Below are 20,837 nucleotides of genomic sequence, written 5' to 3'. Positions count from 1 at the left end.
TAGTTATTGCTGGTTTTGCCTTTTCATTGGATCTGCTGAAAAGAATAAAGAGCTACAATAATATCAGTGTTATCCTTTACAGATTTTTAAGATTACTCTCTTTAAGTGAGTTTAAAAGGCTCGGGGAGTGTCAAAGATTAGCATTGCACACTTTGATAAAGAAAGTCTAACATGTACTTTTTTAAAATCTGAGTGCAGAGGGTTGAATCCCCACTGCCACTGATTAAAGGAGAAAAGCTTCATTCTGTTCCCATCACAGTTCAGTCCTTGCTCAGCCATCGTGGAGAGGACTGAAAATGCATCAGCTCATTTATAATTATTCTACTTGAAAGGAAAAGAAGCCTTAGAGGAGAAGGAGGTGATGCTGATACATGACGTTCCTTATTTAGGTTTGTCTAATCATATTTCTGTCAGGTTTTTCATCAGGAGGATATTACATGGGTATTAAACAAATGTTGGGAAGGTTCCTATCATCAATGATCTAGAGCTCGGAGGCTCATGCAGACCTTTCATAGGTCCATAGGTAAGAGATTTTCTGCCCACTGGCCTTCTACTTGCAATAAACTTCATTTAAATATAGTTTTTACCTTCAGGTGAGGCTTATGAAGGTCTGAGGAACCAAACGTTGTTTAATTAAATGAGTTTATTGCAAGTAATGCAACAATGTGCACGAATTTTCTTCCCTTATAGACCAGGGGCTGTATTCACAGAGCTTCCTATTAGGTTTGGGAGGTTTCTATTTTTTTATATCCTCCTGGAATTTTACCAGGTTATACGATATGTGATAGTATGTCTGTGTATCAGTCCTCCCCACACGCACCACTGGACGACGAGTTCACTACGTTCTGCAGGCTGTCTTCGCATTTTCTGGCTTTTCAATACAATACACAATACACTGACAAAATGTCAACTAAAGTGTATATTAGTATACCTCTTTTCCATATGAAACAGAGAAAGAACCGTACACTGTCTGAATTCTTGTTCCTCTCTTTTGCCAATCTAAAACCAGTTTAATTGTTCCTGTAACTTATCCTAAAACAAACTTCATTCAAACTCACTAGGAACAAAATGAAACTCACTAAAACCATCTTTGTCAGTCTTGTTAGTCATTTTACTTTCTTATTTTACTGTTCCAACAACCACCAACTCTGGTTTGGTTGAAATAATCCCTTAATCCACAGAGTTAGACATGAAAATTAGCTGTTTTTCCTGCGATCTCTCTGCTGTTGTGGGCATGACACAGGCTGTTGTTGACCAGCTGTTTACAGTCTTGTAACTTTCTTTTCATCACTCGCAGTCAGTGTAGCTGTCTGTTGCAAGTCACTGACATACAGTGACACATGATTTGCTCTGCCTGCAACACATCCTCATTGCAGCCTCTCCAGTGTGAAGTTAAAAGAAAGATGAGGGTCTGTATTTTTGATTATATTACGGACTACAGATTAGATGGTGCATCTAAGTTGGTGCATCAAATCCACAAATAGTAAACTTAATTAGATGGGATAGATGTAAAAGAAAGATGCAATACTAGGTCTTACGTCATGTTTTATTTTAAGTGTGCCCATATAATTGTATTGTAACCATGCCGATTATTTAAGGAATTCAGTGAACTCTGCAAGCACAGAGAATTCTCCCAGCTTATGTACAGCCCACACTACTGCACTGTCAAGGCGAACGGTCAATAGCTTTCATTTCAGTTTTTATCATACTACTAGAGTGAATATATTTTGTGTTGTCTATGACATTCCGATTACCCAGCAGATAGTTGCCTAAAGCAAAGTATGCCTAGAGTTTCTCAAGGGGGGCACTGAGGAGTTCTGGGTTTTTTTTTCATTTATTTTTTTCATTTTTGTATTTTACTATAGAACAATGTGCTCTGGTGCACTTCTCCATCTGTTCTTTTCATGCATATCAGCATGAAAAGCTCTTCACCTTTTGAGCAGAGTGAATTGGAAAACAGTCAGTGACAATGAGAGAGAGGGTGGGGACCTGGTCAAGTGACAGACAAGTTCAGCTGACAGATTGCTGCTTCCCTAAACTTTTTCTCATCCAGAGAGTCGCAAATAGGCCTCTGTGTCCTGTCAGACAGTGTTAGGGGAATATTGGAGCACACAGAAATAACGTTATACACAGCAGACTGTACGGCAGGACTTTTTTTTCTGAAAATATTATGATTATACTTTTGACTTCTCTAAGAACACAGATATGTGGGATAAGTTTTGTTTGTGCTGAAAGTTTTGAACATGAGCAGAAATCTCTTTGAAACACACACCAGCCATTAAAATCCAGGGAGTTATTCATTAATTGAAATGAAATAATGTATTGTTGATGTTACTTCCTAAACTTAAGACACAAATGAGGGCTGAAGAGTAAATCATGCTGACATGTATGCAGACTCAGCAGAGATAACATGAAAAGAGAAAAGTTGATCTGCAGGAGAAAAGCAGTACAGAATGTCTTAGAGCCTGAATGCATAACATTGCGTTAGATTTTGTCACATAAAAATGCACCAGAATGCAGAAAATGTGTCTGAAAATTCTTATTTGGCACTCAAATTTCCACTTTCTGCTATTTGTGTTCATTAAGGATACCTAACATAAGCATGAATGTCACTTGTGAATATATTTTTTATTCACATGGCCTTTTTGCTCCCTGGCAAACTAATGATAACTGTGCACTTAAATCAGATCTCTTGTTTGGCTCATTGACTTGCTCTTTTAATGATAAAGCACAGAGTAATGATTAACATGGATATTCAGGAAAGAAAACTTGCTTACATTTTAATATAATGGGTGGTGGTGAAGTACCTGGACAATGAATAAGTGGGTAATGGCCCAAAAAAAGTTGAAACTGCACAGTTTAATGCTTATTAACACCTTCTGCTAGTTTTTGCTAGCTAGCTGTGCCCATGTGGGATGTAGCTTGTTAGAGCATGCTGATGAGTACTCTTAATCTATTTGTTGTTATTCTTTATTAAACATTTATTTTATAAATTAGTTGTTCACCTTCTTCCTAACCAAGTTTGCACAAAGCCCACATTGTGAACTAACATTTGCAAAGAATTTTTTCCCTTTGGTTTGCTAGCTAGCTAGCTAGCTAGATAGATAGGTCATAGATAGGTCATTAATACCCTGCCCATAGCCCTACACAATATATTTAACAAACACACAGAGGAAAATTGAGCACCCATTTTGTTAGCATGAGAGGTTAAGTGCTGTTATGGCAGACGGGACAAAGCTTTTGTTGAAGAAATCTCTTCACCATTTCGAAGTTCTGTTTCTGCTAGTGAGGAGAGTCATTGACTGTTGTTCGTTCGAGGCTCAATGTATGGATTATGTTTGTGATATGGTAAAAGGTTTTTTTCCAAAGGTCTATATATTTCCTGTTAATTCCAATAAATTTCCCATAAATTCCTATTAATTCCAATGGAAAGCTTCCACCTTGAATTTGGCAGCCCTAGTGAAGACTGCAATAAACTAACAAGTAAATAAACTAATGAGACTACAGAGCATAAATGCCAAAAACGGCTTTACAGCTTCATTGTGATGGCAACGTTAAAGTTAATGCGACCACGGTGTAGTTTGTTATACCCTGACATTACCTTTGCGCTTGGATTGAATCTGCCCCTCAGGGATCATAAAGATGGTGTTCATTTGTGAAGATTATGTTGCTGAACAAAATGTGTAAGTATCATAACATTTTGTTTGACACAAATCTTATTTTCTGCTATAATCCAAGATCCAATGGAAAAATCCCATAGGGTTTTTGTCGAGGGAACCAAGGCGACGTACAGTAAATTTCCTTCAGACAAACGTCAATCCTGCAGCCATGCTGTTTTGGAAATGAAAACAAAGGTTTTGCTCACTGATACCCCCTCTTTTGCTCTCTATTGTTCTGTGAACTACTACACCTAGAGACGGTACACTACAGCCCACCAACAGTGATGTGCGAGTTTATAAGAGCAGTGTTGCTAACAAGTCTTGTGTATTGTTTTACAGAAAGAGAAAGACAAAGATTTTAATTTAACAATAATACTGAGAATATTTTTTTAACATATATTTGGCAAGAGATTAATAATCCATTAATACAGGTTCACTGGATTAAAACTGGAAAATGTTTTTATTTTTCATTTCAATAGGTCTTTAAACTGCTTCAATGTCTTGGACTATTTCTATTTTTTTGATGCCCCAGTTAAATACAGATATGAGCCTCATTGTGGTCATGGTTGAATGATAAAATTCGCAGCCAGAAAATGGAGAGCTGATAAAACTCAGAAGAGCTCTGAAGTCCAGATTTGATCTTCACCGATGAAAAACCTTTTCATATCTTGTTGTCAGGTAAAAATGTGAAGATCAAATGCTTCCCTTCATGTCTTTTTACTGTGACTGTGGAGCTGGGAATTTTAGGGACAAGTGCATTTGTGCTCAGAAAAAGAATCTATGAATGCATTTAAATGTTGTTTTAACTAGAGGAAGGCAATTGCTTATTGCCAGTATAAGCCGCTTAGATTCTGTGCATTAAATCCCTCCCCAAGTAGACTTACTGTTTTGTTTCAGATTTACTTTCTTGAAATAACCACACCAAACTTTTTGTGCAACTTCTGTAATTTAGCTCTGGAAAGAAAAGCTGAATGACATTCCTTGTTGTGCATTGTGCTCAAAGTACAATAAAAGAAACAGTCAAGTTTACGACAGCTGATGAAAAACATTTTTCTTTAACTGTATTAAGAAAAGCAAATGTAATTAATGTTTGACTCATCTACACTTTTTGTTGTGAGTGCTTGTCATGTTCATCTAAAGGCTGACATTTCAAAGTCTATTTTGCAGTAAAAAAAGGATGTCGGTACAAAAAAAAATAACAGCACAAACAGCAGATCTGTGCAGAATCAACACAAATACACACTCTGTAGGGCAGTGATTCTCAATTTATGGCCTGACGGCTAAATCTGGCCCAGGATTTTCTAATTCAGTGAAAATGAATGTATTCAGGTTGTTTTGTTTGTTTTGTTTTGTTTTTACTTGGAATGTAAATAAGGTGAATAGGAGTGTATAAAAAAGCATCATCAGCGCCTGAACATTCAGTGATCCAGGCAAGCTTCCCCTAGGGACCCTCCCTTAAAATATTATTGTCTGTTGTATTTATTATAGTTATCACAAACAACAAGAGATAATTAGACACCAACACAAAAAAAACTTAAGTAGCAAATAAGAATAATAGATGTTAAACAATAAAAGAATACAGTATGTGCAAATTTGCAAAATTGTTTCCTTTTTCCTTTTTTATTTGAACTTAATTTTTTCTCTTAATCCAATGTTCTCCACATACTGTCCGCTCCACCAAACTCATCAGTGCTCTTGCATTTTCCATTTGTAGCAATCACTTACTGATGACAACATTAAGGTGAACTGCATTTCCATGAACAGAGGTGTTGACACGACAGTCTGACTGTCAGCAATAGATCTTTAGGTTTCAGAATCAGAAACAGAAATACTTTATTGATTCCTTAGGGCAAATTGTGGCATTGATGCCAAGCAAAGAGAATAACAGCAAGGAGACATACATTTCAGCACAAAGTATGTTAATATATATATATATATACACACACACACACACACACACATACATACATACATACATACATACATATATATACATATATATATGTATATGTATAAGTATGTATAATGTGCTGAGCATTTAAAGTGTGCAAAAAATATAAAGAGATATAAACAGTTATCACTGGTATCTGAATTTTTAAATTTGTATAATGTGCTGAGTCTCCAAAATATAAAACTATGCCTTATGCTACAATGCAATGTATCAAACTAATATGTTAGTTAAAATATAAAATATGTGTGTGATGCTACAATGTACAACATGTATGTACATGTGACAGAGAAACAATAAGAATATATACAAAATGAGTAACATGTTTAATATAGTCTACATGGAAAAATATTGCACATGTAAATAATTGCACGTTAAAACCCCTTTTGCATGTGTGTCCCTTCCCCTCTGGATGGCAGCCTTGGTGGCCACCTAGGTTGTTTATAGGATGTTTGCCACCACAAATAGAGCTTGTATAGTATTAAATATGCTAGAGACGAACAGAGATCCAGTCCAAGAACCAAATGTCCTCAGATCCTGTCCTCATCTTGACCCCTGCAGGGCTGCTGCAGCTGGATTTGCGTCTTGGCAAGGATGAGTGAGGACAGCAAATGTCAAAAACAGGCAACTAATTTGTTAAATATAGTAATAAATGTTATTATTCATTAACTGGACCCTGGCCATGCAAAGTAAGTGAAGTATCCCTGCTGTAGGGCAGCAAGGCGCCAGAGAATAGTTTAAAGGGATAGTTTGTATTATATGAAATGGGGTTGTATAAGAATCTATCTAAACTATGTCTTTAGTCAATGTATTACATGCATTAGATGTCAGTCAGGATGGCCCCAACTTGGAAAGCAGACAGGAGTGTGACACAGAAGCTGTGCAATGCACTGCTGTGGAGGAGTCAGCAACAAAATATATTTTAGTCACCTAAAGAAATGTCCATCTTAAAAAAATGAATACCAGTTTGAATGTATGCTATTCTGAAAGTATTTTCAGCGCTTCACCTTTCCTTATGACAGCCCATTTTGACGGCATAATAGATTCAGTTCCCCATCTATGCTCTCGACACAGCTACCAGACTCCATCTTTAGTTAAAAAAACCTGAAGTATCCCTTTAAGGCCACTAATCAAATGTGATCCATCTGTGATGACATCATGAGTTGCCTTAGGTGACACTTTGTTGCAAAAAGACATCTCTTTTACAAAAGCCCTGACCCCCCACCCCCTTGAATCTACTTTCTATGAGCTATTAAAAAGACACAATTACTACAATAATCACTGAAATGAGGGGAAACAAGGGAAAAGTCATGAGAACATTCGCACATGTGTAGGGGCTCAGCAATCACATCTGTATTTGCCCTCGCTCCTCAGCAAACATGGTAGAATAAGTACTCATTTCAGTGATTATTGTAGTCGAGTTCAGGGAGCGATTCTGCCGCCCACTTAAACTCACAGCCGACTAAAGCAGCACTTCGGTGCTGATGGACAGGATTGTAAATCCGAGAGCAGGTTCTTCTTCTCCTGCGCAATTATGTTTGGTTAAATGACACACCGACATGAGAGAAGGAAATTAAATTTTTGTGATCTCGTGTCATAACACAGAATCTAAACATCTTATATGGCACTTCTGGGAGTGAGGCACAGAGTTTTGAAAGGGTCCTTGGAGCCTTGCCTGTAACTATAGCAATAACAGACAGATATAGACCGGGTTTAACTAACAAATGATGTAGGCTGGGTTTTGCTATAGGTCATGACAGGGATTATTTCCTTTTTCTTTCAAATCTTTTCAGTGAAGTCAAACTCTGTGCAGTATAAAGAGTAAACAAAGGGCTGAGTTATTTCTCTTGTGTCAGATCCAAACTTTATAAGAGTAACGGGTGAAAAGATGTCCTTGGGGTGCTGGTCACACACAGGTGACTCTTGCACTTAATCTGCTAGAGTCCTCTGTCTGTGGTATAAAGCCTCTAAAAACCATGAAGCAAGTACAAAAGAAGGCAAGCTTCCAATGTCAGAAAAGTAAAACTAAATCATAAAAATGTTTAAAAAAAAATCATTAAAAAAAGTCATTAACTAGTCACTAGTCATTAAGTTCATCACACACTGAGTTCCAGAGGGTTTTGCTTTTTGTTTTTTTGAGTGACGATGAAAACCCAGAAAAAAAGAAGGGGAAAGTTAACATTTTCAGACACTCATGATTAGAACAGGGAGAGAGGCCTTCATTTTTATCAGGCAAGGCCAGGGGGAAAGAAAGATTTAATCTCACAGATCAGAGTGGAGTTAATGAAAAACAGAGTACTAACACCTGCTTTTATATCAGAGCAAATCATCTGGAGCAAACATGTCACATAACTTGATGAAATGACCACAAATAGTAACAAACATGTTACATTTTCACCGCCAATTTGATTTGTATAACCATGTAATAGACTGATTCATTGACTGATTCCAGCTTGCCCCAGATGATGCCTGGAAGTGTCCCCACTGTAAGCAGCTTCAGCAGGGCATGGTGAAGATGAGCCTGTGGACTCTCCCCGACATACTGATCCTCCATCTCAAGCGTTTCCGACAGGTAGGTGAGCTGTACAGTTTCCTCCAGGAAAGGCATGTGCTCCAGTGAAACTTTAATTTCATGACTCATCTCTCAAAGCTGCAGTAATTGATAGTGTTTAACCTGTGAATCTGTGAACCCTGAGCAGATTGGTGTGACTTCTTTCAAAATTATGGGAAAAAAGCAATGAGCAACTCAGTAACAACATAAATACATAAATTGCAAGGAAGTAGAATTTTTTTTTTTTTTTTAAATATAGCGAAAAATTAAAAAGCTAGGGAAAAACTGTATTCAAAATTATTAAAATTATTTTGGGGGTTTTTTCCCGTCTTTTCCTTTTTTTGTTTGTTTTGTTTTGGGATTTTTTTATATTACATTATTATATTACATTATTAGACTTGCACCCATGTTTTCTATTTATTTTGTTGTGCTCTTTTAGGAGAGGAAGTAACAAAATATCATATAACCAAATCAGTTTAATAGCTACGCGAAGTGGAGGAAATGCTCTCATGTTTAATTGCTCCTTCAAATAGTCTGCAAAGAGAAAAGGATTCAGGCTTGGACAGTTTGAAGTTTTGGGGTTAAGTGAGGAGTGAGAATGTCTTCAATTGGATATTGCAGGGAAGAGTGTCGCCCAGTTTGACGGAAATTTGAAGATAAAAATCAATAAAATTGCCCGTTGTGAATGCAAATTTGAAAGCTGGTCCGTTTTCTAGCACCATTGGAAACAAATTTGAGTGACATCCTATACACATTTTACCTAATCACCATGCATTATTAAAGACATGTCAAAGCCTGTCGACATCCAGCATAACCTTGTGTATCCCATCCACCCCTGATATCTTGCTGCAAGACTTTTTAACAACTTCTCTGACCTCAGCTGGGGAAATGAGAAAGGGGTCAATCTCACATAGCCTCCAGCGACCACTGGTAAAAAGTTTGTCTCCATCTGGAGGCATGGGAGCACACACACACAGACACACACCAAGTGGTGAATTATTCATTCTGCCTGTTTATTGAATGCAGCTGTGTACAGATGAGATGAATGAGCAACATTCAGTTCATGTTCATCTTTGGGGAGATCTCCTGCCAAGCAGCAGGAAGATAAACAAGCTCTAGTACTAATTGGTACCTACATGGGCACCCGGAGAGTGCAGACTTCCAGCACAAACAAAAGTTTAGAATAAGTGTAATAAGAGTGTCCACCCTGTGGACGTATTTTCCTAGAATGGCTTATATAATATCTTATGGAAATGCACACGCAACCGTTTGTATGGTAAGGTGAGGTAAGGTAGATTTATTGGTCATTTTTTAAACAAAGTTTAAAAAACAAAATTTTATTGATCCTTGATCCTGCTGCATCTTTGAGTTGAAAGTTGAGTTGATAAAACCAGCAGCTACTATGAAGCTCATCCTGTTGCATGGTGATGTTGCTGCTGATGGCATCGTTCAATTCCTGCAGTGCATTTTTTTAATTTGCATCAGAGTCCTTATGGCTCCCAACAATGTCTGCCCATCCAGTGCAACAGCTGAGCAGTCCCAGATCCCCCTGCTGCGGAGTGAGCCAAAATCACATCTCATCCACTTCACTCTCCTGCATCAGACATTAGACAGAAGAAGGCTTAATAGAGGAACAGCTCCCGGTTTGAGTCAGTCCAGCCTCACCGTGATCTTCTCCCTCTTTTCATCTTTCAGCACTTTAAGTTATATTTCTCCCCTCCGGTCTGACCTCTTGGTCCATGTCGGGTTAGTCCTGCACCGACACCGGCTCTCCTCCTCCTTTTCATCTGGTGCTTTCAGTTTTGTTTCTCCCCTCTGTCTGACTCGCCATTCAGCACAGGCCACCAGTGAAGATCTTCTTGCGGTCTGCTGCACTCAGTCCAAGTCCCAAACAACTTCTCCCAATGCTTACAAGTGCCATCATATGAATTAGCACCCTACAAATGACGTTATATCCTTAATGTACAGTTATGTAATTAATGTAAAGCTACCAAGATTAGGATTAGTCAATAAAAGTTACTTAATTAGGTTTAAGAAAAGACACATGGTGAGGACGTACCTTAAAATGACTCAAAGTTCACACAGTTCTGAACATGCGTCTTTAGGGGGAAAGTCCTTCATGTACAGTTACATAATAAACGCACAGTTGCGGAAGTTAAGCTTAGGCAATGAAAGGTACTATGTTTAGTTTGGATGGTTCTGAACACAAGTCTCCAGGGGAAAGTTTCTATGGAAAGTCCTTAACGTACAATGACTTAAGTAACGCACAGTTATGTAGGTTAAGTTTAGGCAATACTATGGTATGGTATGACTCAAAGTTCAGTCAAAATTCACACAATTCCAATTAACACCCCTATCCACACCCCCAACATACCTCCTCACAAGAATGTTTAGGACTGCTACCTTGTTTACTTCCTTTAGCACATTGATCATGTGATTGCAGCCTTTCAAAATACCTAGGATATATACAAATTTGGATGCATTACTTTTCATAGGAAGATGTATGAATGTTTGTAAGAACTGTCTGAAAATGTGGCGGGTTCGTCTTTGGCTCATGCTTCACCCCTCCACCAAAATTCTGCTGAAAAGCAAACCAACAAACCAGCAAATGGAACTGAACACATGACCTTCTTTGCAGAGATAATAATTACCTGCAGCATGTCAGGCATGGCTGCTCCCAAAACACAAAAAATACATCTCACTGTGCTGCCTCCTCCGCAGAGGGTTTGACCACCTTGTTCAGGATTTTATCCTCACTGCTCGGCTCTAAACAGCAGGTCAGCAGGTCTCCATCCCTGGTAGATTAAACCAGGGCTTTGCCTCAACAGTCTGTGTTGTTTGTCGGAGACTCACACTAGGTATTGCAGGTTGTACCAATGCCAGTATTAAAGTATAGTCTTCCAAGGTGTAGCTTTATCCAACACTTTGTCCCCATTCCACACTAATTCTAATTCTAAGCAGGTTTATTTGTAAGAAGACATTTTGACATCTCACAGTGGGAAAAAAACACAGGTGAAAATGATAAAATTCAAGATGAATACAACTGACTGCTTTCCACGCTGCTTCAGTCTAAGCATCCCTGTTTTGTGCATGCTGGCTCAATGTCACACGATCATGGCTTACGGAGACACTTGAATAGAACAGAGTTAATGTTATTAGTAACACACGTACTTTCCCTGCTATGACATGTCAAAATGTCTGCTGTGTAAAAAAGATTTATACTTCAAACACACCAACATTAGTAAGAGCCTTCCACCTGCAACACAAAGTCATTCTTTGGGACAAACTCCAACAGGCAGCATCCACAGGAGACTCATTAGTACCCCCACACGCCACTGACATCAGTATGGCCACACAAACTGGCAGCAGAGGTTGCTGGTTTGTGTCCCGTTTGGTTTAAGTGCCTCTCTAGACAGAGTAATTATATTTGTGCGGCTGCTGTTTTCTTTTAATGTGTCGAGCTCTGCTTCATGTCGGCAGTCATTTAATTCAATGATTGAATCAAGGAGGAAATCTGCACTTCTCGCTCCACATTTCTGCTCTTCTATCACAATATGGATAATCTCTTCAGCACTTATATGTGGTTTGTCTTTAACTATTAAGTGTGGCCATTTTATTCCTTACTCAGTTAATTAGCCCAGTGTGTAGCTCATTTAAGCTATATTTGTGTTGGCATATGTGGTCTGTGTGCAGTATGAATAGCATTTGAGTATTTGCATCTTCATCACAATGTCGTCAGATATCTTGGAGCTTGTATTTGTTTAATGCAGGGTAATGACACAGGTTATCACTATAATTATAAGGGCTGAAATGATTAGTTTACTTTGCCATGTGTTGATTGGTTGTTATATTAACCCTTCAGATTCCGCACATCTGCTCAACCTTTGACATCCCCAACCAATCTCAGTTCCAGATGCCTTCAGCCTTTACTTTCAGACCAAATCATGTTGTCAAAACAAAACTTTGAAAAAAAGAAGTCAAGTGCAAGCTGCTGCCGTTGTCATATGTCAGGTAAAAGTTAGAGACAAAAACATAAAATTGAACATGACTTTAAATAGACTTTAAACCAAATGTAAACTTGAGTGTGTGTATATATATATATATATATATATATATATGAATCAGGAAGATCAGTAATGGATCCAGCTTATTGATATAGCAATATCTCCAGAATGCAATGAAGGAAAATGTTTAATACTCTTGAGTCCACATATTGGACTCTCATTGGAAAGTGGTTACAATAGCTCAATGTAAAGATAGACATGTAAGACAATAAGACAATAAAGACACAATAGAAACAATATACGTTAAAATACCAGGATAAAAAAAAAAGTAGAAAGTAATAAGAGAAACAAGTGCCAACATGTGGATAGGCTGACAGTCACCTAAGATCTAAATGCCTAAGGCCATTAATCGCCTGACACATGAAGCGGGAAATGAATGCAACATTTTAGAAATAAAGTTCAAAATTTAGTTTTACAGGCTGTCAATCTTCTAACATAAGCAGTGTAAAATATTGAAGTGAGTGACTTTAAATTGTTTAAATTGTTGTGCTGCGTACAGCACAGGAAAAGAAACTCTTAGCAAACAGAGAGTTGGAGTGGTATCGTCTCCCTGAGGGAAGAGGGGCAAAAAGCCTGGCAGAAGGATGACCTGTAGGGTCCTTCACCCTTGGTCCAGGACAGAAGCCTGAAGCTGTGAATTGTATCTAGTTCTAGCAGATCAGCACCACTCATTTTGTGTGCAAGTCACACAATTTTGTTCAGGGAATTAAAGTCCTGTTCTTTGAAAACACTGTGTTTCTTTAGAATAAGCCATTTACATCAACACACAAAGTGCGTACTCTTTCACAGAGTTTGCCATGTTGTTCTACAGAGCAGCCAAACCAAGCACTGGCACTAGGTTGGGCCATATGTGTTTTTGTGTCAGCAGCCATAGTTCTTCTACACTTTGAAATCAGTGCTCATCGAAACATCTGTGCATGTCCCCATCTGACATCTGAAGGCCAATCAAAGAGTGTTTCACAGCTGGCACCTGCAAAATATTCTTCATCTTACTGGCACCACTCTGCCTCCCATACAACCCCTGTTTCTGAAATTGCTCGTGCCAAAAAAAAAGAATTTGTTTTGTAGTCAAGGTTAAGTCCAAGCTATGCCTCCACCTTTGCCCAGTGCTTGATTGGCACCCCACTGTCTTTTTTCACAAGCAGATGGCATCATGTTGAGCCCTGAGCTTATTCAGGCTTCATAGCTCAAACCCCAGCCAGGCACTTCTCTCCTCTGACCAAGGTGTTTTTTCTGCACCTCTGCATTATAATTCAGCCAGTCACTTGACCGCACTCTGTGCCGAGGAACGGTTCTGCACAGGAGACTGACCACAAATCCAGTGATCCACATAACACAGTTTCTAAGGTTGTAGGGGATTTTAAGACCTTCCATCATGAAAAGGTGCCAGTCTCAGGAGAGGGAAAGCGGCCTTGATTGGAAAGGGAATCACATTATGCAGAAAACTGCTGCTGCACTTCTCTTCGTGGCTTTAAATCTTCTTGCATGTTTGATCAGTTCTAATGTTCTAATCACACCTTGGAGTGCAACAGAAAGTCACAAACAATTTTTTTTTTTTTGATCTTTTAGCAACATTAAAGCAAATGTGCACCATCGCTGACAGGGCAGCGATTTATTTTATTTCATTTTATTTTAGTATTTTATTTATTTTATTTTAGTTTAGTTTAGTTCAGTGAATTTCTAACTTATACAGCTCAAATCCACATAAATAACAATAAATAAATAAACAATAAGTCACTACTTTTGAAGCAGTGACAAACCAAAGCAAGTTTATGCTGACTGAAAAGTTCTACCCTTCTTACATCAATTGTTTTGTACTGTTTCCTTTTAGCTGAACACAGAAACAAAAAATATATATAAATGTATGTAAAGCCTATTATATGTACTCAAAGGTCCCAAACAAAAATATTTATGGAAACACATGAATGTCTCTTACTTGAAATGAATAATCTTTTTTTTCTCTTTCTTTTTTTTTTTTTTTTTTTTACAAATTCACAGAAAATGTCATCAAGTGATGACATTTTCTGTCCAAAAGATCACAGGCCAACTTCATTGTGACATCATAATGTTCTGCAAAAAACACTTTTCTGGCCACTGTTCAACATCATAACTCAGGAACAGAAGGGGAGACATTTGGTCAGATACTGAATTGGTCACACTAATCTTGGGTTTCCAAATTGAAACTGTGCAGATGCTATAGATCTTCTGTACTGTCAAAGCGGAAAGGGGTTGTGACACATTGATATTTAAAAATATGCAGCTTCTTTGCAACAACATTTGAAACATTGTCAACTGTCATGGCTACATATGGCTCTGAACAGACATGGATGTAAACTGTAACTGCAACCTGACTAGTTTGTGGAGACATTAAACCCCAAGCGGGTAATTCTGATTTTATTTCTGTTTGCTGTAACATTCATTTATAGTCAATTCATTGTCAGATTTATCTCTGTTAGATCCACTCCTCAAAGATTTCCATGAAAAAATAATATTTTTCATACTTGAACATATGTGTACTGTACTGTATATATAACTAAGGTATATTTAAACAGGTGGGCGAGCGAAGGAACAAGCTGTCAACCTTGGTACGTTTCCCTCTGACTGGTTTGGACATGGCCCCCCATGTGGTAAAGAGGAGTCAGAGTATGAGGAACCTGCACTTAGGGGCCTGGCCACCGCCCTGGAAGCCCCCCTCAGGCCAACACCACCAGCCTGCCGACATGACCCTCCCACATGACTCTCTGTACGACCTCTATGCTGTGTGTAACCATCATGGAGGAATGCACGGAGGCCACTATACAGGTATGAAATTACTTACTAGGTAGTAACTCAGTCTGTGAGTTTCACTTGTGGTGTGACATTGTCAAATGATTGAATGAGCATGTGCAATTAGCTACAAGCACTTGACGCTATGCTATTAACAGGGAAACAGACTTTACACAAAAAATGGCAAGGAAACCCGAAACCCCCAGAGCAGAAAGCACTTTCATTGAGCAAAGTTAGCATTTGACAGCAGTTTTGACAGAATTGTTGAGTGTGCAGTTTATGGATGTAAACCAGACCCTGAAGCTTCCCTCAATTATCTACCAAAAACCCTATTGTAGCAACTTTATTGTATGCTTCACAAACACTAATGCTGTCAGTCACTGCACTGGTAGTCTACAAGCTAACAACATAAACAAATAAAAGATGCTAACTACACTTACCGTTCTGATATGCCTTGTTGCACGAGGTGAAAAGAGTAGATCTGCTTTCAGCCCCTTTTTAGAGTTTTTATGCCTCCATATCAGGCCATACTGTGGTGGTTTGGTGGTTGGCGGTCAAGGTCTCTGTGACCTAATGTGTCTCATTAGTGTTATCATGATATCTTGAGAACACCTCTAAGGACTCTCTTCAAATTTGGCACAAACATCCACATTGAGTCAACAATGAACTGGTCAAAGGTGTGTAAGTATTATGTGGCAAACCCATGTCAAACAAAATAATCCAGCGTCAGTATCACGTGTCTGGAGGGGGACGTCAAAGTCATATCTCATAGTCTTTATGAACAGATGGAATTTACTCCATCCGCCACTATATACAAAATGTTTTTGTTCAAAAAACGTACTTGTCTGTTCAACTTTTAGTCACGTCATTCAGTCAGCATGCAGAATGTCACTGTCTCACTGTCTTATCCAGTGTTGGTTAGGTTGTATAATACTTTTCGTGTTATCCAGTAACTTTGGGTATCTTCAGTGAGTGATACAACCTGGTGAGGTGTTCAAAAAATAAAATGAGATGTTTTAAAACTCCTTTTTGATGAACAGTAACACATTTTTCTTTCCTTTGCCCACTGCCTGGCTTTAGTGTCACGATCCGATAAGAATCCTGTGGGAGTCAGAAAATCCTTTCAAGGACAAATTCTTTTTCATTATACAAACACAAGTTTTGGAAAAACAAATCTTCAGAACTCCCAGGAAACTGCTTAGCATATAAATAGTTTTTCAAGCTTGAATCAAAAACTTGAAAAGTGTCCGTACTTGATACGAGTCTTTGGGTGTGTAACAACCCTTAGACATTGGCTCTGTGAACTCTGTTACTTCCCACCTCCGTCATGGGCAGTAATTGCAAGTAGTCAAGGAAGTCCCTACTTCTGATGTATTTCCTGTAATTGCCAAGAGTGCCCCATAAGCAGTTAAGACCGCCAGTGCATGGAGGATTTAGAACCACTAATGAAGTCAAACTTTCACTCACCTTAATAGGTGGCCCCCACTCACTTGAAATACAGTCAGATGCTTTTTCATATTTTATTTTCAGTTAAAGTTTAACATTCAGCCATACAGAATCACAATTACAATAATAATAATAGAATAATTTGACAGAATAAAGGGTTGGACTTCAAAATAAAACCTCTTTCTGCCGCATTCTAAGGCAGAGCAATATCCATCTCTAGTCTAGAATTACATTCCTTCAGCTTTTAGGATAAACTGCTCAGCAAGCAGGCAATGAGTTCAGATGACTGGCAGGATGGGAAACTTGAAACATGGGTAAGGCAAGTCCAGAGCTATAATTGGAGGGGACGGTTGGCGAAGTCACACAGCACTGAGGCCAACATGTCACAGAATTGGAGACAGCGGGAGATGAGGGAGGTGGAGTGGTCCTCGCTTTGACAGCATGCTCAGAGAGTTGCATCATGTTTTGGGTCGTTTTATGTCATGGAGGTGGAAATAGCAGCCTCATGCACTATAACAATAGAGATGCATGAAGCATCACAATTTGTCTATTTGCACAATATATCTACAATGTCTGTATGTGATATCTTATATCTAAGCCTCTTTATGACAAGTTTAGATCACTGCCTTCAGACTGCTTTTTAAAGGTCAACTGTGTAAGATTTCGAAGAATTTAGTGGCATCTAGCTGTGTGTATTGCAGAGAGCCACCATCTGAAATGTATCCTGGTCAGAATTCCTTTAGTGTTCGTTGTTCAGAAGGTTTTTGCCAAGAGATGAATTATCTGTAGTGGTTTCTTCCTCTCCAAAACTAACAGAGCTGGAGATTTAAACTTTAAAACACTGAATAAAGCAGTTTTTTTGTTACAAATCAGTGTTTCATAGACGTTGTGTGTCTGCTTGAAGAGGGGCTGCTAACTAAAATATTATTGGCCCTATCTGGAGCTATTCTTTTGGTGTGTCCATACTGGGCCACTGTAGAAACATGGCGGTGCAATGTGGCAGACTCTATGGATGAGGACCCGTTCCCTATTTAGATATTAACAGCTTATTCTAAGGTAATGAAGAATATTATTTTCAGGAGATTATAAATGAAGGAAACATACTTCATGTGTTATATTCCGTGTCTGCTAATATATCCCCATAAATCCAACACACTGGACATTTTATTGAATTTTGGTGAAGTATTCATACTAGAAGGCAAAGGAAACCTTCCATCAATAAAATACAACAATAATTGTCTATATTAACAAATAATGCTCCAGGAAAATTTCCCAGAAGCTACCAAACTTCTTTTTTTTTCCCTCTCTCGGGGTACATGCACCCAAACTGCCTTACTCATTGTAAGTACAGAAGTGAAATAGATTCCGGCTAAGATATTCACTTGGCCAATTCCTATAAATTATTAATACAACACTGGACCTACTAGAGAGTGGTGAACATAAAAAAATCCGCAGAGGTCTCTTCCTTTTCAACATAAACAGACCAGGTTTTTAAACTGGTAAAAAGCACTGAATAAAGCGGGTCACATTAAAATTAATTGTGGTTTTCTGATGCTGTTTGTACTTAAACACAAACTGCCCTATCTAGAGCCGTTCCCTGTGTGGGTATAAACAGCCCATTCTGAGGTTAACGAAAATACAGTTTTTTTTTCAGATAATTATTTGCTAAAAGAACATACTTATTGTATTTGATTTTTGCCAATTTATTCCATAAATCCTACACACTGAACCTTTAATAAGCAGAATAAAATGTGATGTACAAGTTAGGATAAGTTGAAACCATCTTTGAATTTATTTTTCTATTATTAATTGGTTTATTCATTTATTTGTATAACCAAAGACTGGTATTTCTTAGCACTTTCTCATAATTACCATTAAGTTAAATGTGTTCAGGTATCCAGTGTTCATACTTGTTTGTCATTCCCTAATCCAGCTTACTGTAGGAACTCAGTGGACGGACTGTGGTACAGCTACGATGACAGCAGCGTAGACTTGGTGCCAGAAGAGGAAGTTTGTACCAGAGGAGCCTACATCCTGTTCTACCAGAGACGCAACACCATTCCTCCGTGGTCGGCCAGTTGCTCTGTCAGAGGTATGTTTTCAGATGACCTGCAAATGGGAACACATATGTGATTTAATGGGTAAAAACAACATAAAAGTGTGGGACAGAAATGTTTTAATTAATGTATTCATAACACATACTTCTCATGTGTTTCCTGAGCTATCTTCAAGCTGCATTTAAGAGGGCTGCTTGGCACCGTGTTTAAACCTGCTGATTTGAAATTCACCATTTTTGTTTAATATCCAGCAGTCATGTGAGTAACAGTTTGGACATTGTACCAGCGAAGGCTATTTTTCCAGTCCTGCTCTATACACATTTGTATTTTGAAAGTGTTGTGTACACCACTATAAAAAAATGTAATCTCCTCTCACAAAAGCTTGATTGAGAGCAGTCAAATGGCTAAGTGGACTGCCCTAACATTTTGAATAATGTACCCTTGTGAATTTAGATTGTAGAAAGTGTACAAATAGATGTTGTTTTGTTGGTTTTTTTTCTGAGGAGAACAATAATCTGTACAATAGTTCAACCAGACTGAAATTTGAAAAGGCAGAAAGAGACAAAGATTACTTCAAGCAACAGTTAAATACAAATGGGAGAAATCAACAGGCAGTTACTACTGAGTGGACTGCAGAGGGCCCAAAGAAAATCAAGCTCCTGAAATATTTAGTGCCCACTGTCACTGAAGTGGTTCAATAATGATGGAGGGTCACTTTGGCTTTTCTGGACTGGAAAACAAATATTAAGTAGAAGGGTATTTGGGGGAAACAAGGTTTCAACTGTTTTCTCCTTTGTAATGCAACACTGTGGGGACATCGACTAAATGGAAGGTTTAATCATTTAAATCCTCTTCTTTTTGGGCCAGTGTGTAAGTAATACATTTGATATCTGAATGATACTTGTTTTTTTAATAGCCTGTATAGATAGCATCTCTTTGAAGTGCTTTTATTGAGTGTCTGTGTCACTGCAGATGAGGACAAGGGACCAGTTGCATCACTGGGTTTGCCTGCTGCATGACCACGCTGTAAAACTTAAAAAACATACTTCAGGAACAGAAAGGCAAACAACGCTGAATAATGTGCCTGCGCCTGGGAGACTGTTGCTAAGTTTGGTTGATGCTAGAAAGAATTTACCTCGTGTTAGATCATGGTTTTAATAATAATTCAAATTCAAAACACTAATGCTAATCATAAGCAGTTTTACAGCATTTATTATGAAAACAGTAACCATTTCATCCCTACTGTATAGTGCTTTGGGATAACTAGAGATTTTTAAAGGAACACTACACTGTGTTCTCTGAGGTTCAAAGCATGCATGGCCTGTTTCCAGTTAAAATGTACTACTGGGCTACTGCAGAAACAAGACAGTGCAGCATTGCGGTCTCCGTTGACGAAGACCTGCTCCCTGTGTAGATACGCAGAGCTCATTTGAAGGACACAAAAACACAAGGATTCCTATTTTTAGGTTAATATACACCAATGATATAACATTTGTTATATTATATTCCATCTCTGCCAGTATATATCCCTAAATTGTACAAATTGGACCTTTAACTGTATTCATATTTCACAATAAATAATTCAGACTATAAGACACACTGTAAAAATAAGTTATTTGTTTAAACTTAAAAAAAGGCTAGTGTCCACGCAGCCTTAAATTTTAAGTTTACTGAATTCAAGGAGACATGTTGAGGTAATTTTGTATTGATTCAGCTTCTAAACTAAAACATTTAAGGCAGCCTGGATATTAACTTTGTAAAACCAATTTTACAGTGCAAAGAAAACTTTTTATGAATAAAATACAACTGAAGTTGCACTTAAATGATGAGCAATGCTCCAGGAAAATGTACTTGAAGCTACCAAACTTCTTTTTATTTTTAATCTTGATTTTTCCTCTTTCAGGGTACATGCATCCAAACCACCTTACTCGTGTGTACAGGAATACAATAGAGCCACAAAATATTTACTCAGCCAGTTCCTATAGTATACAAAAACAGCACATGACACAATGGAGATGAGTGAACTTGAAAAGACATTTGTTTACCACATCAGTATCTACTTCATAAAGGCTCATTATGAACTGTCAAGTGTCCTCTTAGTAATGCCCGCTTCGCTGATTTTCCTCCTTTGTGAGTTGCTATGATACAAATTCAGAGTTATGCTGCGTCAAAAACAAAATGGCAATAACCTTGTTTTAGCAGTTTGAGACAGACAAATACCCTAAAGGATTCTCACTGTACACTCACTCTCAGCGGCCATACATAATATATCAATACATCTTAAATCACTTAAAATATTAAATCAAGTGATAAATCTTTAAATGTTGACAAATATTGGGAAGAAAA

At 38.1% G+C, this 20,837-nt stretch overlaps 1 protein-coding gene across 1 annotated transcript in view; it reads left to right on the top strand.

The window, feature by feature from the left end:
* usp43a (ubiquitin specific peptidase 43a) overlaps positions 1-20,837 on the top strand; it is a 159,718-nt gene that overhangs the window by 121,734 nt on the left and 17,147 nt on the right. Inside the window, exons 12-14 of the mRNA XM_042485616.2 lie at positions 8,060-8,179; positions 14,775-15,024; positions 18,368-18,526. Coding sequence (XP_042341550.1) covers positions 8,060-8,179; positions 14,775-15,024; positions 18,368-18,526 — 529 coding nt within the window. The remainder of the gene's footprint in view (positions 1-8,059; positions 8,180-14,774; positions 15,025-18,367; positions 18,527-20,837) is intronic.

This window comes from Plectropomus leopardus, chromosome 3 (assembly GCF_026936395.1).
Source record: "Plectropomus leopardus strain MGB_pleo_1.0 chromosome 3, ASM2693639v1, whole genome shotgun sequence".
Classification (NCBI taxonomy): Eukaryota; Metazoa; Chordata; class Actinopteri; order Perciformes; family Serranidae; genus Plectropomus; species Plectropomus leopardus.
The sequence above is the reverse complement of the archived record's forward strand: the minus strand, read 5'-3'. Positions and strand labels throughout refer to the sequence as shown.